Raw genomic sequence first — 27,275 nt, forward strand, 5'->3', positions numbered from 1 at the left:
ACTTGACTTAAACCTGCTGCAATGTTCCTGTTATTCTGTTAAAATGCCGGACATTCAAAACCTTAGCCTGCAGGAGGAACATGCACTGTTGAGCCTCTTTGTCTGCATGTTGTGTGAAGGACAGGTGATAGTCGGTACTTAGAAGATCTCGACCTGTTCCTCCTGACAGGTGAGTGAGGTGCAGTGAGAGTCACGTGACAGGTGGGAGAGTCTGAGGGCCTCTGGTGGATGGATGGAGGATCGCAGGGGTGTGAGGGGAAGTGATGAAGTGGATGGAGACAGGGACCGAGGGACAGACATGGTGAGATCTATCATTGTCATTCAGATAATGAATTAAGACATCCAGAGACAGCTCTGTTGATAAACAGAAACAGTAAATCAGTAAATCACATCAGTGAGCTGTAGAGTGAACTGTTGTGAGGTTTTAGTGATGGAGCGTCCTGCAGTGTGTCTGAGTCAACCTCGAGGTTTTAATTCATTTCTTATTGTCGTAGCTTGAGCTTGTTTTCGTTATCTGGTGGATTTAATAAACTGCATATCAATAGATTTAATACACTGCATATCAATAGATTTGCACGCAGCTGACTGATGAATGTACAGAACATGTACTCTCAAGTGACTTTAAAGTAGCACATGAAGAGAAAAACATTTCAGAACGTGCAGTTACTGTCCACCATGCACGGCTTACACCACATACACCCCCCCCCCCCCCCCCCCCGACAGACGTCACACGCGCCCTCCAATCGCCTCCTGTGTTTATCCGGCAGCTCTTATAAACCGGGACAGCCCGACACTGAAGTTCCAAACCACATCAGTCAGTTCTCTGACCTCCGCTCTGCATCCCACTTTGACTCTCACAGACTATCACCGAGCATTGCATTTCAATTTGAACTCCAGCTCCCGGTCTTTTCTTCCAGAGTCTTTCTGGCTCTCCCGCCATGAGTCTCCGGTTCGTCCTCTGCGTAATGGCCCTGCTCCTCTGCCCGCATCGCATCGCCGGGTCGAGGATAGCCAAACGTTTCGCAATCGGCTGCTCTGAGAAGTGCGACAAGTCCAAGTGCGCGCCGATCCCCGCAGACTGCTTGGCCGGTGACGTGCTGGACCGCTGCGACTGCTGCCCGGTGTGCGCGTCCGGCGAGGGCGAGCAGTGCGGCGGCACCGGACACCGCGAGTGCGCCGAGGGGATGGAGTGCGCGGTGACCGACGGCGTGGAGGTGTCCGCCACCGTGAGGCACAGGGGGAAAGCCGGCGTGTGCTCCTGCACCAGCTCCGACCCGGTGTGCGGCAGCGATGGTGTCTCGTACCGGGACGTCTGCGAGCTGAAGCGCGTCAGTAACCGCGCGATGAAGCTGCAGCAGCCACCGGTGATCTTCATCCAGAGAGGAACCTGCGAGGAAGGTGAGAGCTGTGTGTGTGTGTGTGTGTGTGTGTGTGTGTGTGTGTGTGTGTGTGTGTGTGTGTGTGTGTGTGCGTGTGTTTGTGTGTGTGTGTTTGTGTGTGTGTGTGTGTTTTGAACTTGGGTGACCTCAGCAGCAGCTTTCTTCTCCTCCATCTGTTCATCAGAGTTGTCAAACATCCTCAGATCTTCCAAATAATCCATTTTCTAATGAGCTTTTGTCTTAATTGACACATTCATGGAGCAATGTAAAGTTTAGATCTGTGTTTCTGAGCTGAGATAACTGAGTAAGTTATCCTGTGACTGTCAGTTGTGGCCGTTCAGTAAATGTGGGTTCAGCTTTAATTCACAAACCTCAGGGTAACCTCTGCTTCTATACATTCGATGCACAATCAGCAGCATGTCAGTGGTTTCACAGCAGGCTTCATGCAGATTGAATGCGTTTCATCAGAACTTAAAGCTGTTTCCTGCCGTCTGTCGATGAAGATCTCCTCCTCTTCCTCGCTCTGTCTCTCTGGCATCTGTCCATTTACTGATCAGTCAGATTTGCATCGGCGCCTCACACTGCACCAAACTCTGAAGCTGGGGTTGTTTTTCCTCCCTCTCTCTCTCTCTCTCTCTCACACACACACACACACACACACACACACACACACACACACACACACACACACACACCTCTCTCATCCTCTTTCCTCCCCTTCCATCTATAATCTCTCCAGGAAAAGGACAGATGAAGGAAGAGGAGACAGAGGAGTTTGCTTCTCCTCTGTCTCCTTCTTCCTCTCCTCTCCTCTTTCTGTCCATTCATCTCATCTCCTTTCCTTGCACGTCTTATACTCCCTCACTTTCTCTCCTTTCCTTCCCTTCTCTCCTTGTTGCTAATTTACTCTCGTCCTATCTCTAATATGTCCAACCAAGAGAGAGTGACCGGATTGTCCCATCGCCTCTTCTGAGGACTTCTTCAGCACGTTATCAAGTCTTCAGTGATGATTCATCTCTGGAGCCGATTGGCTGATTGTGTAACTTCTGCAACAGACACAGATCTGAGTCAATCGAAGTTATTTCACCAGATTTGAAGGGATCCTTTTATGGATTTTTTATTATTTCTGCTTGCTGTCCAGTCTTGTGAGCTCTTTGTCAGATTGACAGGCTTGGATACAGAATCAACAAAACACGGTTGCACGGTGACTCAACTGTGTCAGGAAGTGGAGGAATGTTTCCCAGTTCAGGCTCGTCCAGCTCGTAATGAGATTCCACATGAAGTTCAAAGCGTGGTGTCGTTTGGTTTCTGGTGGATGGAATGTTTGAGCTGCTTTCAGGAGACAAAGTTTTTGTGTTCGCAACAAAAAGCTTCTCAGCCAACTTGTAAGTGTGGAACTATCATCAAAAGACAACCCGTCCGTTCTTAGAGTTGATTGTTGCAGAGACAAACCAGGCTGCAGATATATAATGAATGACCAATGAATCAGCTTCTTTTTCTTCTATATTAAAGAATAATAATGCTGTTCTACTTTATCTTTCCTGTTATTTACACATTGCATGAAAAGACCAAGCAAACTGTGTTAGTCCGTCTCCTCTACCGGTGGATCGGTCCATTGTTTTGAACTTGATGGTGCATTCAAGGACACTGACATCTGAGCGCAGATTAGCAAACGTACCTGCTGCAGCTTTATTCACTGAGTCACTGCAGAATGGACCTTTTTCAGTCTGTTACCGACACCTGCAGTGTGTTTCTCCGCTCGTCTGACTGGCTCCATTCAGTTCACTTCAAAGCTGCAGCAGCATGGCGCACCACTAATCCTCCAGCCAAACACACACACACACACACACACACACACACACACACACACTTTTTTTTTGTTTGTAACAATAACAGAATACACATCATTTATATGCACTAAGAGCTGCAACGATGAGTCCATCGACTCTTGCATAATCTGCAACTATTTTGAATATTGATTAATTGTTAAAGTCATTTCTACAGAAGGGTTTTTAGCTACAGCAGCTCTCACAGAGACAATAAGTAGATATGAGATCAGCCCATTGATCAAAATCAAAAACGATAGATATGCCTAAAAATGAACTCCTCGTTGTTGACATGTTCCTGTTACCTTGGTGTTGTCTTTGTTCTGTGGTGCAGAGTACAAAAGCACTGGAACCCTGATTCACTCCGTGTTTAGCGGCGTTGACGAGCCGCTGGCTGCCAGCAGCCATCATCTGCTGATTGGTTGGTCTGAACGCTGCAGTGTTTCTAACTTGAGTTCATAACGAGTCCAAAAAATACTGTGTTTCTGCACCAAGAAATGTTGGCGGAATGCAAGTGACAGAGAACACAAGGCATTGTGGGTATCAGGAGATGGGGTGCAGTTCCCCATGTTTAGAAAGCCAACAGGTGAATGCTGAAGTGCAACACACCTGGTGGAACAATGCTGGCTGCCAGAGAGACAGAGGAAGAAGTGACGGGAAACACGTGAAAGTTGTATCATGATGCACCATGATCCTGTTCAGTATTACCCGAATGTCTCTACATCATTCTGCTCTGATGACACATGTTGTTGACACCAACACACACGGATGAGAGAGTGAGAGAGTCTCCTGACTGGTCCCTGCAGGTCGGAGTGGGAGGGACCAGTGAAATGAGAAAATAAAATAAAGATGTTGTGAAACCAAGTTGGGGTTATGTAAGGTGATGCATGGACTGGTAACCCCCCCCCCCCCTGTTATCCCGCTGTATCTTTCGAGGCTCTGAGTCATTTCCTTTGTTTTATAAGCATCGCTGAGAACAGACAGTCTGCAGCTGCTCTCAGACAGTTCGTATACTGCACTCCACATCTGGAGCTGGTTTAACGCGACGTTATGCACGACGATTGACGGCACGTTTGCCACATACAGACATTTTATCTTACCTGGCAACACGAGCCGGTCTCTATGGGGTCAATACGGTTTGAGAGAGTACAACACATGATTGACTCCCAGTACCGGTGCTGCTGCTGAGCAAAACCCAAGTTATCATGAGGTCTGCCATGGGAATGCTTTCTGTGTGTGTGTGTGTGTGTGTGTGTGTGCGCGTGTGTGTGCGTGTGTGTGTGCGTGCGTGTGTGCGTGTGTGCGTGTGTGTGTGTGTGCGTGAGAGATGCAGTTCATTGACGGTATGTTTTCCCTCCTTCAGGTCAGCAGAACCCCGACAGTCTTCGTTTAAAGTACAACTTCATCGCTGACGTGGTGGAGAAGATTGCACCTGCTGTCGTTCATATTGAACTGTACCGCAAGTAAAACGACCACCTGACGATTCTAACAATGATCTGGTGACATTTGTGTTTTTTAATTCAAATATTAGATGGATCGTCATTCAATTTGTTACCAATAAGAATGAATATCTTCCTCAGGCTGCATTGTAATAACTTTGGTGATCGCCTGAATTGAATCTTCTTTATGTCTTCACTTGGTTCCTCTCAACCTGTAGTTCAGTGTATGTTTAGTTTTGAGTGAACATGAGTTCCTGTGATTGCTGGCCTCTCATAACTCTTTCTGCTCAGGATGATCTTCTCAAAGCGGGAGGTGGCGGTCGCCAGCGGTTCTGGGTTTGTTGTGTCTGAAAACGGACTCATTGTCACCAACGCCCACGTGGTGGCCAACAAGAACCGGATCAAGGTACGCAGAGCAGTTTCACAGCCGTCGAGACAATATGCAGATTATGTTTTTCTGATAAATGGTATTTTAATCTTGTAGGTAATTTCTCATATTTATTGTTTTCCAAACGTGTCCACTTCATGACGTTTGTTTCGTGGTTGAAACAAACATTGTCAGTGATGATGAGCTTCAGTATGCCTCTGCATTTAATTCATAAAACAACCAAAGAATATCAAATGAAGTGGCAGTTTATCAGAGGAAAGGCTGGTGCTGAGTGAGATCACGTTCTTTACTGCTTCCTCCAGGTGGAGCTGAAGAGCGGAGCGACATTCGACGCCAAGATCAAAGACGTGGACGAGAAGGCCGACATCGCTCTGATCGAGATCGATGCACCGGTGAGCAGAGACGATGGATGGATGGTTCTTATTGCTGTTTTTAATTTACTTATAGAGACTTCACCTTTGACCTTCTATCTGTATTCAGCGTCAGCCTCTCCGTCCATCACGCTGGATGTCTTAGACGTCACTGATGATCATTTCCTCAATGACGTTTCTCTTTCTTCTGAAGTCTGCAGACGTTTTTGTAGTTGGTACTAATGAGGTTCCTTGCTTCATCCCAGAGATATTTGGCTGCTGCAGTGTTTATTTATGTGTCCGATTTTTATTTTCATCTGGAATGATTCATTTAATTTATTTGCTCATCCATTTGCTGTCCAAAAATCGTCATAATCTCTGATTTATGACAAAACGTAAGAGGAGAGTTGAAATGCAGCATAAAATAGAGACGTGTGTTTTTAATGATATGCAAGAAACCACTCGGTTTCATCCTTCCATCTTATCTTCTCTTTCTTGGTGCTGTTTCATGATGCAGCTCTCTAGAAACCGCCGCCCTCCTCTCCTGTTAAAAGCTCCTCTCATCTGTCTGCTTCTCTCCTTTTGATTTTCCAAAACAGAATCAAGTATTTATTGCTTTTTTGGAAAGAAAATGTCTTTTATGTTTTCCTGAGCATCCCCTAAATGGAAAGCCATCTTTTTATTTTCGCTCAGTGCTATTTGAGGCGCCTCAGCAAAATAATCTCATGACTCATGAAAGCCGATATCAGCGGGTCAGGAGACAGAGGGGAACTTTCATGTGGGTTCATCTCAGTTGTTTGTCTTTTGACGCAGCACAAACAGCACGTATCATATGACACAGAAAACTCAAGAATACACTGAACTGTTCTTTGCCTCCTCCGGTCTGTGGAGGGCCGGTTCAGACCTGCTGATGCATCCAAACACAAACTTCCTGTCTGCCATCTTGATCTGCCATCAGTGGAAAGCAGGGGTGTGTGTGTGTGTGTGTGTGTGTGTGTGTGTGTGTGTGTGTGTGGTGAAGATGCTTCCACAGACAAACACACAAAAGAACGCAAACATCCCCACAAGCATAAAATAATGTCATCTGTCCAAAGACTGTTTGAGCAAAAACGTCAATTTGCCAAATAACAAACAAGTTACAAATGGTGTTTTGGTTTTGTAATTTGAATTCAATAATTAAGGATTAGTTTTGGACATGATTGAACTCACTTTAATATTAAAATGTTGTGGAGTCTATATGACCCACACACACACACACACGAGGTGCTGGTCATGTACAGATGTGTTGAGCATACCTGAATGTTTTTGGACATTCTTTTCCTGCAAGTCCATCAAACTGAGAAACAGAGAGATTCAGTTTGCATGTCGTCTTCATTGGTTGTCTGGAAATGTCTTCATCGCTCCACAGCTGCCCAGATGTGAAGCACATTCACATCTGTCTCATCTTTCATTTCATTCTCTCTCTCCCCTCTTACCTTGTTGCTCCTTCCTTCTCTTTCTCCCTGACTATATTTCCCTCCCGTCTCTCTTACTAAACCAAAAGTGGGTCAGAGTGTTCGGGCTTGTTACTTAACAGAAGAAATGGGCAAAACATGTGTAACAAACACACAGAGAGACAGACAGAGAGACAGAGAGACAGACAGACAGAGAGAGAGAGACAGAGAGACAGAGAGAGAAATGCAATTCTACTTATGTTTACTTTAACAGATTATTACTCATGAAAAGTCTTTACTAGGCTCTTTACGTCCAGTGCCAACATAAACTGAGTGTGTGTGTATGTGTGTGTGTGTGTATGTGAGTGTGTATGTGTGTGTGTACGTGTGTGTGTGTGTGTGTATATGTGTCTGTGTGTGTATGTGAGTGTGTATGTGTGTACGTGTGTGTGTGTGTGTGTATGTGAGTGTGTGTGTGTGTGTATGTGTGTGTACGTGTGTGTGTGTGTGTGTACGTGTGTGTGTGTGTATGTGTGTGTGTGTACGTGTGTGTGTGTGTGTGTACGTGTGTTTGTCTTTGTATCCCGGTGGGGACTTTGACCTGACTGCACACAGACCCATGGGGACTCGTGTCACCGTGGGGACAAAAACTGAGGTCCCCACCGGCAAACCCCTCCTACAAGCTTCAGAACAGTGTCTAGACATGCCCCATGTAGTTTTCTCAGAAGTCCCCTGGAAACCATTTTCAAGAAAAAAATGTGTGTGTGTGTGTATGAATGCTCCCCTAGTGTATACACACTAGTACTGCAGTCCCCATGAGGTAGGCTGTTCTTGAAGTGTGTATCGCTGTTTGTCCACTCTCTGTTGCCCCCTATTGGTCAAAGGTAGTATTACAGTTTGGGAATACACTTTAAATGTGTCTTTTTGACCAAAGATAAGCATGAATGAAATGCTACATTTGATAAAAAAGAAATATATGTATAAATACACAAATACTTAATATTAATATTGATATTATTTATATTGCTATAGTTTTTTAAAAATTTGCATAAAAACAACGATAACCATAATGTATATTGTCTATATATTTCTCATGTAAAATGCCTGTTTTAAGTTTCTTCCATACAATTGTAATGATATTTTACCACAATTCATTATCTCATCATTGATATTATTGACAATAACAACAACAATTATAATAATAGTCTATATTTGATTTATTTTGCCATGTCAGAGGTGTAAGATCAATAAGGTCTTGTTTTGTTGCACTGCTTTTTTAAAGCTAACTTTTAAACAGTGCTCACTGTTCAATGACAATGATATTGATGATAACAGACAAATGCAGGTTTAGAGTTGTATCCATAAACATAAAATAGGAGTAGAAAAGACATTTTCCTTTAAATCAATACAGCAGGATGGTTTGAGGGGCGGCCATTTTCATGTGTACACTTACTATTGCAATCGTTATATTAGGCTAATCTCCGTGTAAACTACATATGGCAAGTTGCGGACTCACTGAGGAGAGGTTTTGCAGTAATGACTGAAAAGACAAGGGGAGTAGTAACATCACAAAGCATAGAGAGTCGCAACTTAATGCTTCATCCACACACTCTTGTACAGCGTGGGAAAGCACATTGATATAGCCAGATGCCGTTCTTGAAGTCGGAGAAAAATAAGTCCCATTACTCCCATTATTCATTCACTTGTTGGCGTGTGTGTGGGCTGGTGTCAGCAATGTCTTGCTCCTTATGTATTTATGTTTTATGATTTTGGACTCTACAAAATTAATTTAATTATTTATTTATTATATCTTTAAGCATGTTATAGCATTCTGTGTCAGTTTTTGATTTGATTGTTCTATTATTATACTATTCAAATGCTATGCATCTTCTATAGTAGGTCTATAATACGCCAACTGAAACAGTATAGGGTTACGGTGGTGTGCTTGTATATTTACCCATAGTGTTAATACTTAAAGTGCTTTCCTGTTATTTGTAGCCTATAGTATCACTCTAAAACATATTTTACTGTACGATGCCTTCAGCCTGAAATCAACAGGGTGTGAGCTATTTATTCAGGTTTTAGGAGCAGCATATCAGACAGGATATATTACGCAGCAGGATAAAGAGTCGTGAATTTCTACATTGAATAAAATATACTAGGATAGTTTGGGTTTGGTTGTCCTCCAAGGATATTTGAATATTTTTGACTTAAAGTATGCAATTTGACATCATTTTGGACCACTATTACGACCATAGATAACGCTGCAAAAGCTAAAAAATAAACTTTCTGTATAGGGAGTTAGGGCGAGGGACTGTTAGACCCAGCGATGCTGCTGGCCACCAGCCCGCTGTTGTGACCATCTTCTGTAACTAGTGAAGCATTTAAGCATAGTGGAATTAGCAAGCTAGCTAACTAGCCAGTTGTCTAGTTTGCTAGCCAGCTTGCTAATTTAACAATGCTTGAATGCTTCTCTATTTACAGAAAATTAGCCACCCAAGTTGCTACTCATCTGGCTGGTGCTGAAAGTGGGCCCTTCTACATTTCACTCTTTGGTGTACCATGATTTATTTTTCGCACCAGCAGTTCTCACAAGCAGCTGCGAGCTCATAATGCTTTTCTGACCTCTTCATATCAGTTTCTCTGGATGAATCATGATGGCAATTCATAACAGTGCAGTGCCAGTGTTTTTGCACCGTGCTTAAGTATGCTTAGTATGATTTTACAGGGCAAACATTTCCAGAAGAAACAAAAGGTCAGACAAAGCCTGTGATACATGTAAATAATGGAATAACTCCCTGCCTGCTCAGGAGAAAGATAAGCTACCTAGCTCAGTAGCTAGCCATCTATCTCTGGAGCTAAGTCTGCTCTCTTCCAAGCTGCAACAACACTTAGCCACACAGACGTGCGTTGTCATTATAACAACTAACTCTTCAATAGACCACGGAAAACCGTAAAATGTATTTCTATGGTGGCACCCCTTGTAGCTAGCAAAGCTCATTGTAAGTTGTTTTGTAACAACTAGCTATATGGTGGCTACAGGCCTCATTTTTTAACTCTTACTTTGAATATTCCCGTGGTGACCTTCTGATCTAATGCATGGAATCTGAGGATAAAACTCTCTTGCGCACAACACTATATATATACTATAGGAAGAACTTGGAGCAACATTGCATTGGGGTAAGGATAAAAACCCTGACTTTTTGTCCCGCCCTTCCGGACTGCCGAGTTACGATTTTCCAAAGTTCTGTACAGTTTCCCGTAGTGATTTATGGCATTTTGCAATCATTTGGCTTAAATAGACGTTCAGTTAATACCTAGAAAGCAATGGGCTAGCATGCTGACAATTTCACAGTAATTAAATCTTTCCACATAGATTGAGTGGTATGAAAATCAATGGGAAATTCCGTACACCTTTCCTGTAGTAATTTATGGCATTTTGACTTTATCTTGACTTTATTTGGCCTAATTTCCCCAGAAAAGAGTGGGCTAGGAGGCTGACATTTTCACAGAAATTCAAGCTTTGCCCATTCATTAAATGGTATGAAAATCAAGTGGAAATTCCATACACTTTCTCCATAGTGAACTATGGATTTTTGACCTAAGTCGGCCTAAATTTGCATAGAGAACAACGGGCTAGGACCCTGAAATTTCCACAGCCAGTCGACCTTTGGCCAAAGACCACGTGGTATGAAAATCAAGTGGAAATTCCATACACTTTCTCCATAGTGAACTATGGATTTTTGACTTAAGTCGGCCTAAATTTGCATAGAGAACAACGGGCTAGGACCCTGAAATTTTCACAGCCAGTCGACCTTTGGCCAAAGACCACGTGGTATGAAAATCAAGTGGAAATTCCATACACTTTCTCCATAGTGAACTATGGATTTTTGACCTAAGTCGGCCTAAATTTGCATAGAGAACAACGGGCTAGGACCCTGAAATTTTCACAGCCAGTCGACCTTTGGCCAAAGACCACGTGGTATGAAAATCAAGTGGAAATTCCATACACTTTCTCCATAGTGAACTATGGATTTTTGACTTAAGTCGGCCTAAATTTGCATAGAGAACAACGGGCTAGGACCCTGAAATTTTCACAGCCAGTCGACCTTTGGCCAAAGACCACGTGGTATGAAAATCAAGTGGAAATTCCATACACTTTCTCCATAGTGAACTATGGATTTTTGACCTAAGTCGGCCTAAATTTGCATAGAGAACAACGGGCTAGGACCCTGAAATTTTCACAGCCAGTCGACCTTTGGCCAAAGACCACGTGGTATGAAAATCAAGTGGAAATTCCATACACTTTCTCCATAGTGAACTATGGATTTTTGACTTAAGTCGGCCTAAATTTGCATAGAGAACAACGGGCTAGGACCCTGAAATTTTCACAGCCAGTCGACCTTTGGCCAAAGACCACGTGGTATGAAAATCAAGTTGAAATTCCATACACTTTCTCCATAGTGAACTATGGATTTTTGACCTAAGTCGGCCTAAATTTGCATAGAGAACAACGGGCTAGGACCCTGAAATTTTCACAGCCAGTCGACCTTTGGCCAAAGACCACATGGTATGAAAATGAAGTGGAAATTCCATACACTTTCTCCATAGTGAACTATGGATTTTTGACCTAAGTCGGCCTAAATTTGCATAGAGAACAACGGGCTAGGACCCTGAAATTTTCACAGCCAGTCGACCTTTGGCCAAAGACCACGTGGTATGAAAATCAAGTGGAAATTCCAAACACTTTCTCCACAGTGAACTAAGGATTTTTGACATAAGTCGGCCTAAATTCGCATAGAGCACAACGGGCTAGGACCCTGACATTTTCACAGCCAGTCGACCTTTGCCCACAGATTAAATAGTGCGAATATCAATTGGAAATGGACTGTGTTTATTTCACCCAACAGAAAGGATTCGAACCAAATGACACTTATCTTCCCAAGTGGCCGAAAGCCAGTTTACACCAGTCTTTTCTCTAACTTTTTATACTTTAAAACGGGGTAGAGTTTTGAATCCTTTTCTCCTTCAAAGAGGGGCTCGTCACCATTACATACCTATAATCTGGACGTCGTAACTGCAAGTTAAGGTCCCCAAAAACAGCCACAAAGGGCTTAATTGGGGCCTTAATCCCTTATATTAGTGGATTTTTTGACATATGCAAGAATGGCCATAACTTCTCAAATATGGATCCCAGAACCCACATATTGTGGACACACATTGTGGACTAGGCCTACAATAGGATCACCTGAATAAAATCCCTCTAGATTATCTAGAAAAGATTTTTGCCTGTATCAAACTCCGACTTCAGCATGGGGTACACGTCCCTAAACTGTACACCCTGTCGCACTCTTGGTGAGATTAGACCAACTTTTACTTCTGAAGATGTCAGAGCCCTGCTTTTTTAATATGTTGTAGACAAGCCCCAATGAGGCACATTCAAGTTGGATGGGACTCCCTAGCACTTAGCATGCCTGCGCGGGAAGAGGGGCAGTTGGCCTACATTTGAATGGGGCATTTTGAACGATAAAATGAATGGAAAGTGATTACCCAAACGGCCCATCCTTCAACTAGTCATAACTTCTCACAACATGGTTGAATTTGATGGGATATTATGAACTGGGTAAACTGGGTGAGATGGGTGAACTGGGTGAGATGGGTGAACTGGGTGAACTGGGTGAACTGGATGAGATGGGTGAACTATGGATTTGTCACCGAACTCGGCCCAAATTCCCATAGAAAGCAATGGGCTAGGACCCTGAAAATTGAACGGTCAGTCGACCTTTGGCCGATGACCATGTGGTATGAAAATCAAGGGGAAATTCCAAACACTTTTCCCATAGTGAATTATGGATTTCTCACCGAACTCGGCCCAAATTCCCATAGAAAGCAATGGGCTAGGACCCTGAAAATTGAACGGTCAGTTGACCTTTGGCCAATGACCATGTGGTATGAAAATCAAGGGGAAATTCCAAACACTTTTCCCATAGTGAATTATGGATTTCTCACCGAACTCTGCCCAAATTCCCATAGAAAGCAATGGGCTAGGACCCTGAAAGTTTAACAGTCAGTCGACCTTTGGCCAAAGACCATGTGGTATGAAAATCAAGGGGAAATTCCATACACTTTCTGCGATGGTACACTTTCTGCTATGGTAAACTCCGTACACGTAGAAATTACGGCCTTTTGACTCAATTCTGCCTAAAGACACCTAGAAAACAATGGGCTAGGAGGCTGAAATTTTCACATTAAGTCAACCTCTGCCCCAAGATGAAATGGTCTGAATATCAACGGGAAATTCTGTACAGTTTTCCCATAGTGATTCATGGCATTTAGCATTTATTTGGCTTAAATAGACGTTCAGTTAATACCCCTAGAAAGCAATGGGCTAGCACGCTGAAAATTTCACAGTCAGTCGGCCCTTGGCACCAAACCACGTGGTATGAAAATCAATAGGAAATTCGGTACACTTTTCCCGTAGTAATATATGGCATTTTTCTTCATTTTAAAGTTATTTGGCCTAATTACCCCATAAAACAATGGGCTAGGACCGTGAAATTTTCACAGTCATTCCATCTTTGCCCCATCGTTAAATGGTATAAAACTCAATGGGACATTCCAAACACTTTTCCCATAGTGAACTATGGATGTCTCTACCCAGATGACACTTATGTTCCGACATGGCCTTCAACAGTCTTTTCTCTCAAAATGTCCACTTTAATTTAAAGTAGAGATTTGATTCATTTTCTCCTTCAAAGAGGGGCTCGTCACCATTACACACCTATAATCTGGGCCTCGTAGCTGCAAGTTAAAGTCCCCAAAAACAGCCCCAAAAGTCAAAATTGAGGCATATGACCTCATCTTTCGGCCTGTTTTGGCAAGTGAGAAACGGGCCATTAAATCGTAGTGAAAGGTTGGAACTGCCTGATTTTTGCATAAATCAGTCGCCTGTGATAAGGTGATGCAGGATCTAAAGCGAGATATCTGTAGAACCTTGGGAAAGCTAACTTCCGGTAGCAGCATGCTAACGACTTGAATCCAATTGAACCTTGAAGAGGGTCCTGTTTTGTCCATCATATGTGAATTTCATCAAAGAAGGCCATTGACAAGTGTTTTAAAATTGATCAATATTAAAAAGTGGTCACAATCCAGATTTTACCAGTCTTTTCTCAAACTTTTTATACTTTAAAAAGGGGTAGGGTTTTAAATCCCTTTCTGCCTCAAAGAGGGGCTCGTCACCATTACACACCTATAATCTGGGCCTCATAGCTGCAAGTTAAGGTCCCCAAAAACAGCCACAAAGGGCTTAATTGGGCTCAATTGGGGCCTTATTCACTTATATTTTGGCATATGCAAGAATGGCCATAATTTCTCAAATATGGGTCCTAGAACCCCCAGATTGTGCACACACATTGTGGACAAGGCCTACAATAGGACCACCTGGAAAAAATCCCTCTAGATTATCCAGAACAGATTTTTGCCTGTATCAAACTCAGACTTCAGCATGGGGTACATGTCCCTAAGCTGTACACCCTGTCGTACTCTTGATGAGATCAGACCATCTTTTACTTCGGAAGATGTCAGAGCCCTGTTTTTTTAATATGTTGTAGACAGGCCCCAATGAGGCACATTCAAGTTGGATGGTACTCCCTAGCACTTAGCATGCCTGCGCGGGAGGAGGGAATTGGCCTACATTTGAATGGGGGATTTTGCCAGGATAAAATTTATGGAAAGTGATGACCAACTGGCCCATCCTTCAAATAATCATAACTTCTCACAACATGGTTGAATTTGATGGGAAATTGCTTGGCAACATTCCCCTTGATGACTTGAATAGGAAAATATTGCGGAAAAATCTGCAGACCCTCTGGAATGCTATCTCCTGTTAGCAGCATGCTAATGACTTGAATCTAATTGTACCTTGAAGAGGGTCCTCTTGTGTCCATCATATGTGAACTTTAGCATAAAAAGCCATTTACAAGTGTTTTTATTGCACCCAACAGAAACAGCAACATGTACACATCATTAACAGTCTTTTCATAATATGTTAGTTAAATACACATATAAATACTTCTGTTGAATACAATGGCTTGTAAATAGTTGTAGTTTCTATTTTATGAATATCAATGGTTGTATAATTTTTTAACAGTTCAAAAATGCTTCTATTACTTAACTTCATTAGAAATGCTTGTTTCATTTCAATGTCCTTTTTTAATTGAATTTTTTTTTTACATACTTTATACTAAATTCTAGTTGAGCAATAAAGTCTCAACTTAAGCAGGTATTTTATGTAATCCTTCCGTTTTAGTAATTACTATTACCTGTCTAAGTTATTAACAACGGCTGCAGACCAGGCCGAGCCTCAGAGCTCCCTCATGCTGATCGTGACCGAAGGAGTGGGGGATGGGTGAGGTTACGGTGGGGACAGTCAATGTCATGTTCTGTGTAAAGTACCTTAAGTTTCATTGCTGACATTACACAAAACCTGACGTTTACCATCATCATGGGGACCATGGCGTGGCCCCTCCCCCATCAGTGCATGCGCCCGTGGAGAGGTGACTCACTGCCTCAGACTGTCGAGCGGCTCCACACACATGTAACTTGACGGGCTAGCTGTGGAACCTGGATGGAAATGGTAAGTTTTTAATTATTGTCCTTGCTCCTAATGTTGGTACATGTACTGCCATATAAAAAGAGCTGTTGCAATGTGCTGGAAGTTAACCGAGATGGACAGCTAATATTAGCTAACACTAAGCTAACATGTGCAGCTAGCATGTGCAGCTAACAGAGCTGTGAGTGGAGCTGGGTCTGGATAAAGGTGGAGGTGGGTCTGGATAAAGGTGGAGGTCTGAACTAGGGCTGGGCGATATGGCCTAAAAAAAAAATCTCCGATTTTTTTACAAAAAATCCGATTCACGATTTAAATCGATTTTTTCCCCCACAAATTTTTGCAGATGACAGAAGCTGTTGAAAACATTTTTTTATTTTATTTTGTGATGATTTTCCCTCGTAGGTTGATAAAAATAAAGTGCAAACAAAACCTGAACATTGTAGAAAGGTGCCTGTAGTATACAAAAAGTATTTGGTCACTCTTTTGTTTCCCTGAATCATTTAAATATAAAATTAAATTAAACATAACATTAAATGGCATTAAATAGTAGCCTTCCATTGTAAACAACTGTGCAAATGTAACTTTTTACACTAAGCTTTTCTAACTGAATACACTGATACAAACACAGCATGAAATAAAATGTATGTGACCCTTTAACATTCACATTTTCAAAAGTGCAACATCTGATCTAACATCAACATAACATATTTTGCACAGTAAATAAGTGCATGTAAACAAAATCAAGTGCATTCACAACATAACCAACAGTATTAAACAGTAGTGCATGTTTTTTCTAAATATTTTTTGCCAGGAAGACGGCATCGCTTGTGCTCCCGCGGTCCTGCTCCCTGCTCAGGGCGCAACGCTTCTCCCACTCGGCGGCATGCCTCTGTTTGAGGTGCTGCATTAAATTTGTTGTGCTGCTTGATTTTGTAGCAATAGCTTTTAGACAGACCTTACATCGTGGTGCTGTTTGTTCGGTGTCAGATGACATGAACCCGAACCATTTCCAGACCACCGAAGACACATTCTTCCCTCTCTTAAGAACGAGAGCTTCACTGCTGGCCGCCATTGTTTTCGTTTGTAAACAATGCGCGCGCACTCAACTACGGGAACCCAACGGGGGGGAGGAGTGGGGGCGATTTTCTCGATTTTCAATAAAACACATCGCCTTAAAGCACACATTCGAATTAATCGATTAAATCGATTTATCGCCCAGCCCTAGTCTGAACAGACGTGAGTGCAGCTTCCTGCTGTCACAGTGTTTTAACACATTGATATTCAGGCTAAATGTAGCCTCTGCTCCAAGGAGATGAACTACAGCAACAAGGGCTCACATGTCCTCTCATCACACTGTTCACTGTTTCGGGCTTGTCACCTTTTTCACTCATGAGTTTGCAGGTATGCGATCTGAGACCAGCCTACCGTTAACGGAAGGCTGGACAACTAATTACAGTTAACTACAAATGGATAATTTACACATCGTGGGGCTTTTTTAGTCACAAAATGATATTTAGATATTGTTTAGAATTTATATTTTATCATCATTATCTTTTCCCACAGAACGTGAATATTATGCTCAACAAAGAGACATATTTGACATATTGAGTCAAGGTTAACTTTAAAAAAAAGTATTTCTTCACATGTAAGCAGATATTGTAATTCAAATAACCATGGGTATTGAAGTAGAATATTTAGCCTCATACTTTCAGAAATAAGTAGATCACCTTACTATAATGCAGCCTATAAGACCAGAACAAATTACTTTTAATTTCAGTCAAAATGTAATAATAGCAGCTCAGGCAACAATTTTAATTACACAAAATTCTACCACTGCAGCTTGAAATACTGAGAAAGTATTTTGTAATAGTGGAGAATATTATACTGAATACTTCAGGGAGTCTATTGGTTTCAATCCCAAACTGATCATACTCTCAGGGTTTAAATCGTATAACTATTTAAAAATAGTCTAGACGCAAATGAAACACATTTTGACCCATCAAAGATGATGTTGAAGTTATTAGTTCATCGTAAACCATATTAACATTTCTATCCTCTAATATATTTGCAGGCGCTGATGTGACAGATGGCTTTAGCCCTGAACAGACCAACGAGGTAGGATATGTCATCTTCTTTGGGTTCTTAATTGACAGTTAACCTGCTCGACTGTGAATGTCGAACAGAAATCAAAACAATGCTAGAGTAATTCATTTCTTACAGACTACAGCTAGTTAATCACACATATTAGACTTCCATTATTACGACAGTGTTTCCCACAAGGATAAATTAAATAGTTTGCACTGCAGCCACTTATTCATAATGTCTGATGAAATATAAGTTGTAGTATTTGTTGTTTGGTTGTGTATTATTTTATTTATGTAAAACAGTGTAGACTGGTAGGTAGGTAGGTAGGTAGACTGGTAGGTCGACTGATAGGTAGGCAGACTGGTAGGTTGGGAGCCTGTCTAAACATTACAAAAAAATGATTTGTTTTTCAGGAAGAACACCAGCGGTCCAGTGACAATACCGATATTCTTGACCCCACTCCAGCTGATGTCGATGAGGACACAAGTGTTCCAGAGCTCATGAGAACCGACAGTGGAGTTGTAAGTTTATTTGCAAAACTTCACATTCTAACATGAAAAGGGCCATGACATCTGTCAGTTTACAGGAATCAGGGTAATATTTTCAGAGGCTGTGATGATTATTGAAAGCGGTAATGTGAAGTGCCACTACGAGACAAAGCACAAGTCTTTTGAGCTAACGTCTCGCATCTCAAATAAAGGCACAGGAAAATAAACCTAAGAGCCCAGCACTCAATTTCTTTTCTAAACATGTTGCCTAGTTTTAGTCTATTGTTTTGTCTTGACATTTATTATTGTTAAATGCTTGTGATTTTACAATGAAGAATATCCAAGTCTAATCCTTTCTTTTTTTTAAGCTCAACAGACAAATGCTCAGAGACAAAAGAGAACCTCTATCAAGTTCTGAGTACAGTGATGAGGATGATCCACATCCAGCCAAAGGTAATATTTCGAGTAAATGTGAGGATTGTGAAAATTTCTGATAAAATATTTCTCTTGGAAAGAAAGCACACACTGTCCAGGTACATTGCTAGCCTTAATCATTTGCATGCCTTTTACCTTGCCTGTATTATTTATTGATTTATTTCCAATCACTTTCCCTAATACAGTTTCCTTAAAATACCACATGAGTGTTTATTCTGTGGGCACCAACAGATTGTAGACACTATTTGATTGGATGTATGAAATTAATTGAAAGTCTGTTATTCTCAGTTTTGCTTGTGTTTTAATAGGTAGTTTGGATGAAAAGATGCTGGTTGGAGAGGCCTCTGGTCAATCACACACAAAAAAAGGTAATCTTTTCAAAGTTTTTCAGTTTCTCACCTAGGATCAAGTTATTTAGTGAGTCCACTGACATGAGAATACATTTTATAGATTCCCTATCCAAAATAGAAATAAACTAATAAACTATCATGTATCGTTATGTAGTATGTAACTTAGTTAATACGTGTATTAAGTAGTTCAAATGAGCTCCACCTTTACCAGCTGCAACATTAAAGTGATACATTCATTAATGCATCGATAATTATTATCCAATGATTTCAGCCTACTATAAATATATTATTTTGTCCATTCTGCATAGTGAGTATACTTTAACTTTCAATATTACTCTGTGCGTTTCTATCACGCACCTGGTTTTTGTGTGCCCAGGTTTTGAGGCTAATGAAACACCATATTAAAGTAACTGGCATCATTACGTAAGGAAATATAATTTCACATCATCCAGTATATTGAATTCAGAATCATCTATGTAAAGGACTCATTTGTTCAGGTCAGTAGATCTCATCTAGTCCTAAATCACATAATGTCCTCTGGACTAAATGGACAATGACCAGTTGTTTTAAATGAAGTACTCCACTTGTGTCATGTAATACTGAAGCTAGTGTTAGTAAACCGTGTCTTTGTTCATACTTCTGCAACTACCGTCTATATTTCTGCTGCGAGTTCTATTTTTGTATTAGACACTGTTGCTCCAAATACTTATGTTACTGCAACTACAGGTTGTTCTACTCGTATTTTGTGTACTGCTACAGTCAAGATCGATACAACATTATAGCCTCAGTACTTGCTGGTTTTTGAATAACATTAAATTACTGTCTCATTTTATTCAGGGTCATCACAAACAAAAAAACAGAAGTGGACCAACGACGAAATCCAGGCTGTGGAAAAAACACTCATGGACCACATCAGATCTTGGAAGGTTCCTGGAATGCATTCAGACGTCACCACTAGCTCTCAAAGGAAGGAGGTGGGAGGCAGTGAAATTTTACACAAAAAACCGAATTGATGCACTAAAGCGAAAGTCTTTGCAAGAAAGGTAAGCTTTTACATTTGTGCACTATTGTGTTCAGATGGAAGACTACAGGTACAATCTTTGCTGGACATTTATGCACTTCTGTTGCTGGACGTTGTTCAATATTGTCAAATGGAAGGTTTAACAGGTTTTTTGTTTTTTTTGAAGAATTCATAATCGTGCCTGTTCTCTTTGACATTCCTCGTTTTCTTTGTTAAATATTTGAATATTTCTATTTGCGTTACGGCATTAAAGTTGTACGAATCTATTTTGTGATACACAAACATATTTTCGTTGTATTTTTTGTTATTTAAAACCATTTCACTACACTTAAAAAGTGTACATTGCAGTGCAGTTGTAATAGAAGTTGTACACAACAGTTGTGAGGCATTGAAAGGTTTTGAAACAGTAAGTGTTGAAATAATGTTTACAGAATTACAATTTAAGTATTGTAGTAGTCAAGTTCAGTATTTGTTTTGCAAGTGAAATACTACTTTGAAATATTATGCTGAGAGCATTGCAGTTGTGATACTGTGATATTCAGCTCCATCATTTGTAGGTTTTTTTTTCAACTGAAATACAAAGCACTGAATATCACAGTATCAAAACTGTAATGCTTTCAACTGTAATATTCAGTGTACTATATCTGAAAAATGCACAGAACTTTGAAATAAAGCTGTGAAGTTTGAACATTTCTGATTCTGATCTGACATTTACATTGAGTGGAGTTCAATATACACAGATGAGTCATTATACAATTACAACATTTAATGGTGAATCCACAAATGCAATATTAAATGAATTAACAAAATATAATACAGAAACAACTCTTTTTTTTAAATAAAGCTCTAGTTTCTATAAACTTACCCTCCATTGAATACCTTATATAGGCTTGAATACCTTATATAGGCTTGAATTCCGTATATAGGCTTGAAAGACACATTTTTAACAGTGTCCCCTGGTGGTGGTTTGTATTATGACATGATAGGAGCGTCCCCGCTGGGATAGAAACACCAGACAAAAATTCAGTTTTTTAAATTTGAGAAGTTTTGATACTTGAGTTGATATTTTGGTTCCCAGGACCAAAACAAAATTTATGTGATGAAAAGTATGCCGTTATTCCATTCAGAAAATGAGGTCCCCACGCGTAACCTCTACACAGGCGTCCCCACCATGTAGCAAAAACGTGTATGTGTGTGTGTGTGTGTGTATGTGTGTGTATGCGTATGTGTGTGTGTGTGTGTGTGTGTGTCTGTGTGTGTGTGTGTGTGTACGTGTGTGTGTGTATGTGTGTGTGTGCGTGTGTGTGTGTGTGTGTATGTGTGTATGTGTGCAATAGCAGTCGGGCACGCTCAGCTTTTATGTGTTATGGTTATGTACTGAAACTGAAAGCTAATTATTTCCAGCCGTTCATCAGAGATGCAGCCATACGAACACCAGGACGAATGCTGGCGATCCTCACAAAGTGATGGAACTGGACTTGTTCTGGATCTCTTCCCTCCTCGTGCTGTGATGACACATGGCTGTGATTCATTTGTTTGGCAATACTTCTTTTTGCACATTTGCGTAACTGTAGAAAAATGCCAACCGACCACATCTGTTTTTAAGCTCTTTGTTGTTTTGTGTCTCAAACGGCATAATTTCTTCAACCAGACTTCTCTCTGTTTCCCTTCCCCGCGTGCGTCCGGTGGAGCAGACGAAGCTGCCGGTGCTGATGCTCGGCCGGTCGGCGGACCTGCGTCCCGGCGAGTTCGTGGTCGCCATCGGCAGCCCGTTCTCCCTGCAGAACACCGTCACCACCGGCATCGTCAGCACCACCCAGAGGAGGGGCAAGGAGCTGGGCCTCCCCGACTCCGACATGGACTACATCCAGACCGACGCCATCATCAACGTGAGTGAAGAGAGCGAGCCGGACGGACAGACAGGTCTGTGGGGAGGCTGTCGTGATATTCAGCAATTATGCCCTCAAGTCGCCAAATTCTGCAAAACCTGAGTTGTGTCAGCATGACACAACCCAAATTGTTTGCATTTATGATAACCATGTGTGTGCGACTTAGTATACATAGATGTTTGATGCATATTCAATGTTGATCCAACTGTTTCCAACTCCTGATTCGTCATAATCCTCTGCATTGATTGGCTAACTTTAAAGATCATAGTGCAGGCGCTGAAGCTTCCTTCCATCTTCACCAACATGCAGAAATAGTTCATCATATCACTTCAGAATGTGTTTTGCTCTAACCTGCTGTGATTTCTTCTTGCTTTTACATTCTTTGTTTGCTTGTTTTTGTTCTTGCAGTACGGCAACTCAGGAGGGCCACTCGTCAACCTGGTGAGTGAAGGAAAACCTGCGAGAAAGTGAATACAAGCTTGTTCCATAAATACAAACCGGATGAATTAGAACATGAAGCATGTTGTTAAGGACTCGAATGATGTTAAATATGATAACAGGTTGTTGATAATCAATCATTCATCATTTGAATGTGTTTTCATCGCTAAAATTGAATGTAAAAAAGCTGTTATGTTTATCTCCCCCTGAGATTCAAATGAATTGAACTGTTACATCACCGATACAGAACAAATAGTTTCTTCTTACTTGCGAAACAGAGCTCCACGTAATCTCATATCAACAAACACCAAGACCCCTAAAGTCCTTGTTGAGCAAAGTTAAGAGTAAAGAGGTGAGTCATGTTTGGCAGTCCGCAGCGGACTCTGATGATCAGTCTGTTTTGGGCCGTGTGCCTAAACGAAGGACAGCGTGGTGTTCAGCGAGCTGCATGTGTTGGACTTTACTTGGAGGATGAACTGATGTGTTTCCTGCAGGACGGAGAGGTGATTGGCATCAACACCCTGAAGGTGACGGCAGGAATCTCCTTCGCCATCCCCTCAGACAAGATCAGACAGTTCCTGGCAGAGTCGCACGAGAGACGGGCCAAAGGTCGGCTCCAGCTCCACTCTTTAGTTTACAGAGAGACCACCAGAGACAGCGGGACAGGGACAGAGAGACAGAGAAGGATGGTCATTGTAAAAACATACAACGAAGTTCAGTTGGCGACTCGTCAGTCATACAGCAGCAAGAGAGAAGGACATGCGATGAAGATCTTTATCTTCATCTTCATAACAAACAGGAAGTGAACTTCATGTCCTAACCAACACATTTATGTTTTCTATTGTATAAATATTTGGTTTAGTAGAAATGAAAGCCAGGACGAGGAGGAAAAGCCCTCTAGTGTCCCTCAGTATGAACTTTAGGCTCCTTACGCATGCATTATCAAAATGTTACATATTTCATATAGCGACGTTGTGTACTTTCATGTGGGATGAGCATGACACAGAAGTGAAAACTACAACTTACCTTATAGTTAAAAGTGAGGAGTGTAAAAAGAGATTAGTCAGCCAAATTATAGATATTATATATATTACAGTCTCAGTATTTCACAGGCTGCAGAATGAGTTCACAGTATTAATTCACTGAAACTTACTGCCTGCCATGTTCCAGAAATGATTGTTGTTGATTGTAAAACATGGACATCACGTAAGCCGAACATCCAGAATGCAACGCTGTTTGTCAAAGGTCTTTGCAGAAGATGTGTTTCTGTACTTTACTGAGTTGAAAGAAGATGATGAGCTTTACATTTTCTAAATCAACGATACAAACACGTTTCTTCATGTTTTTCCAGGTAAAACTTTCCAGAAGAAGAAATACATCGGCGTCAGGATGATGAGTCTCACATCAACGTAAGCTTCTGACGGTAGCTTCTAACGGTAGCTTCTGACGGTAGCTTCTGACGGTAGCAGCTTCTGACGGTAGCTTCTGATGGTAGCTTCTGATGGTAGCTTCTGATGGTAGCTTCGGTAGCAGCTTCTGACGGTAGCTTCTGATGGTAGCTTCTGACGGTAGCTTCTGATGGTAGCTTCCGTAGCAGCTTCTGACGGTAGCTTCTGATGGTAGCTTCTGATGGTAGCTTCTGACGGTAGCTTCTGATGGTAGCTTCTGATGGTAGCTTCTGACAGTAGCTTCTGATGGTAGCTTCTGTAGCAGCTTCTGACGGTAGCTTCTGATGGTAGCTTCTGATGGTAGCTTCTGACGGTAGCTTCTGATGGTAGCTTCTGACGGTAGCTTCTGACGGTAGCTTCTGACTGTAGCTTCTGTAGCAGCTTCTGACGGTAGCTTCTGATGGTAGCTTCTGATGGTAGCTTCTGACGGTAGCTTCTGATGGTAGCTTCTGACGGTAGCTTCTGACGGTAGCTTCTGACTGTAGCTTCTGACTGTAGCTTCTGACGGTAGCTTCTGATGGTAGCTTCTGACGGTAGCTTCGGTAGCAGCTTCTGATGGTAGCTTCTGACGGTAGCTTCTGACGGTAGCTTCGGTAGCAGCTTCTGATGGTAGCTTCTGACGGGAGCTTCGGTAGCAGCTTCTGATGGTAGCTTCTGACGGGAGCTTCGGTAGCAGCTTCTGATGGTAGCTTCTGACGGTAGCTTCTGATGGTAGCTTCGGTAGCAGCTTCTGACGGTAGCTTCGGTAGCAGCTTCTGACGGTAGCTTCTGATATAGCGCTTTGTGTAAAAATGCTACCATTGAGTATTTTCCTCATATGATAATGAAACTCCTCGACCATCTGCAACAAAAAGGTGTTATCTTTTGTATTTCTATCAGATCAGACTGTTCTGTTGTGTAAAAGAAACGCCACTTAAGTCTGAGAACTGCAGTGAGACTAATTCATTGATTCATCTCCCTGATCCCCGAAAGTATGTTTCTCAGTCCGGACATTCCTACATAACAAGGGTGGTGATGGTATCGAAGATGTGACCTCATGCTTAAGGTACCTGCTGTCAAATGAGGAGTTTAATTAAGAATGCAGTCAACCCAGGCCCCGCCCACATCCTGCAGAGTGACGCCCAAGCTGTCACAGCAGGAAACGCCTCTCAACACCAAAACAAGCATCACTTTATGACCTTTAGAGAGACTGGTGGGGTTCAGTTCAATCATTCACGATGCGTCATGATTCTGTCATTCTGTTGTTGGTGACTAAATGTTCACTGTGATAATGATCTCATGTTTATTTTCATTGTAAGGTGAAATAAACTGAATGACTGAAAATGTATTAAAAAACTGCAAACTGATATAATAATATACAACATACATTTTAAATCATGAACATCGGGGTCGTTGATGGAAGTGATTTGGTCTGTGGTTTGGAAAAATGACATCATTTTATCTTCAACTAGTTTTCAGAAGAATCTGTGGAGCCTCAGCAACCTGATTGGATTAGTACATGCTGACCGAATGATCGGCAGCAAGATGCTTTCTCAAAATCAGACCATTGTTGAGGTTGCAGCTTTTCAAAGTTTGAAATTTGCAGTTTTACAACAATTAATCAGAGCGATGCTTTACATGTTGAACCAATGCTTCAACCCTTCAAGTTGAATGAAGAACTCACGTTCTGGCTGTTTTTCTCCCGTCAGGCTGGCGAAGGAGCTGAAGGAGCGGCAGTCTGACTTCCCGGATCTCACCTCCGGGGCGTATGTCATCGAGGTCATCAGCCGGACTCCAGCTGAGGCGTGAGTGTCTCTCGCATCGCTTCTGATTCCCACATTATCTGGTGTTCACTGCCCAATATGTTAAACGCAGGTTAAAAGATCCGAGTATGAGTAATTCTGCATTAGTCGTCTGAGGTGAGTTTCACGCCAGCACAAGTCTTCTTGGAGTTCAGACTCAAAGCTGCTGTTTTGCATTTGGAACGAGCTGAAAGCTGGCAGTGAAGGCATGAGTGTTTCCCACCCCTCTGGCAGGGCGTTCAAACTGCTTCAGTCATAGTCGGGAGAATTCTGATTCATATTTTCGTTGGAGCCATCCACATTTAATAAGGTCTTGCTTTAATTATAAAAACAAAGCTGCTGAAAACGTGGCTTTAAATCTTAAACATTTCTGTACAACATTATTCATAATGACCACATAAGCAAATAGAAAGCTACGCTCAGTAGAGTTGACACCGGTGTGTTCTCATGTTAATCTGTGCAAAGGTCTGCACCAGCTGTGTGCAGCTAAACTGCAGTTCCCGATTTAACACTTGATGTTGACTGTTTTAACGCTTCCTCTGCCTCTTTGTCTGTCCACAGTCCTGCTGCGTTGACTTCTGTTAGCTGTATTAGCCCTGTTAGCTGCTAGCTCCGATAGCCAAACACACTGTAGGTCTCTCGTCGGCTGCTCACAGCTAAGTAGCTCTCATTGTTTTACCTCGGGCTGCAAATCAAGAGAGGTACAAATCATGGTATCAAACAGTCAATTGAAAGGGTTTTCAATAAGTGTGAATCCCTGCAACCTGAAAGAAAAGAGGTCACGAGCATACAGTGAGACTGATTGGTCCAGTAGTATGTGCGATTAGCCGTGGACAGACGTAGGGATGCACACACACGACTGAATGCATAATCTCCATGCAGAGATAACAAACATAGTTCGTATGATAGAAAAAAAGGGTTTCAGGGCCTTTAAAACAACACAAGTGGAGTATGCATATGCTTTGATGAGGAAAAGTTAGAAAAGAGATAAAAGCCCTTCTTTCTTGGTAACAGAGCTGGCCTGCAGGAGAAAGACGTCATCATCAGCATCAATGGCGAGCAAATCACTTCGGCCAGTGACGTCAGCACGGCCATAAAGCGGAACGACGCGCTGCGAACTGTGGTGAGGCGAGGCAACGAGGACGTCCTCCTCATCATCGTCCCCGAGGAAACCGAACCGTGACCCCCTCAGCTGAATGAGCAAACAACCAACAACCCAACCAGTCGACCAATCCCGAGCTGGCTCTCAAGTGGTTTTCAACCAATCATGAACACTTTGAAAAACATGGCAACCAATAAGGGAGTGTGCGTCTGGGGCCACACCTGCTGCGTTTATGAACTTGTAATTATTAGCTCTTCCATGCTCTTCCATGTTACGCTCACACGCACCTTCAAAAGGTCCAACTTCATCACCCTGGCAACTGAGGCTTCAACCCTGTACTCGTACTTCTCATATCAGTTTTTCCTCTAATCTTTCCATCGTCACAGACCTTTTATATTCTACTTACTCCATCTGTCGCTACAACGATTTAACTGCAGGTTACCGTAGTTTTGTTGTGTATGTTCTTGATGGAATATTTTTTGAATAGTATTTTTGTCCTTGATTGTTTAATGACAATTTTTTCAAAAAATGGGAATAAAATAGTTTTTAAAACTTGTTTTTATTGACAGTGTCAATAAATATCTGTCAGTCGATATTTTATCTCAAACATGTTCCTCAATCAGCCAATAGGATCAAACAATAAGCATGAACGCTGAAGTGTCTTAAAGCTGCATTCTCTCTAGTGTCCACCAGGGGGCGACTCCTCTGGTTGTATAGAAGTCTATAGAAAATGACTCTACTTCTCTCTTGATTTATTACCTCAGTAAACATTGTAAACATGAGTTTATGTCTCAATCTCTCGTTTCAAGTCT

The 27,275-nt window shown here is 41.9% G+C and overlaps 1 protein-coding gene and 1 long non-coding RNA gene across 3 annotated transcripts; both read left to right on the plus strand.

Moving 5' to 3' along the window:
• Positions 1-793: 793 nt before the first annotated feature.
• LOC306795091 (serine protease HTRA1B-like) lies at positions 794-27,018 on the plus strand. 2 transcript variants are annotated; one of them, XM_079293436.1, is made up of 10 exons: positions 794-1,398; positions 4,569-4,668; positions 4,936-5,050; positions 5,335-5,424; positions 21,500-21,694; positions 22,103-22,135; positions 22,627-22,741; positions 23,484-23,541; positions 25,269-25,364; positions 26,376-27,018. In XM_079293436.1, the coding sequence occupies exons 1-10, from the start codon at positions 939-941 to the stop codon at positions 26,542-26,544; spliced, it is 1,431 nt and encodes a 476-aa protein (XP_079149562.1). In that variant the 5' UTR covers positions 794-938; the 3' UTR covers positions 26,545-27,018. The 2 variants fall into 2 exon arrangements, with proteins under 2 accessions (XP_079149562.1, XP_079149563.1); XM_079293437.1 differs by having other exon boundaries at positions 4,569-4,659.
• On the plus strand, positions 17,923-21,473 carry LOC306795093. The gene is made up of 4 exons (XR_013772965.1): positions 17,923-18,032; positions 18,368-18,452; positions 18,743-18,802; positions 19,622-21,473. It is a non-coding gene; the product is annotated as an uncharacterized lncRNA (long non-coding RNA).
• Positions 27,019-27,275: the final 257 nt, after the last annotated feature.

The sequence above is a fragment of the Melanostigma gelatinosum genome, assembly GCF_949748355.1.
Source record: "Melanostigma gelatinosum genome assembly, chromosome: 21".
Classification (NCBI taxonomy): Eukaryota; Metazoa; Chordata; class Actinopteri; order Perciformes; family Zoarcidae; genus Melanostigma; species Melanostigma gelatinosum.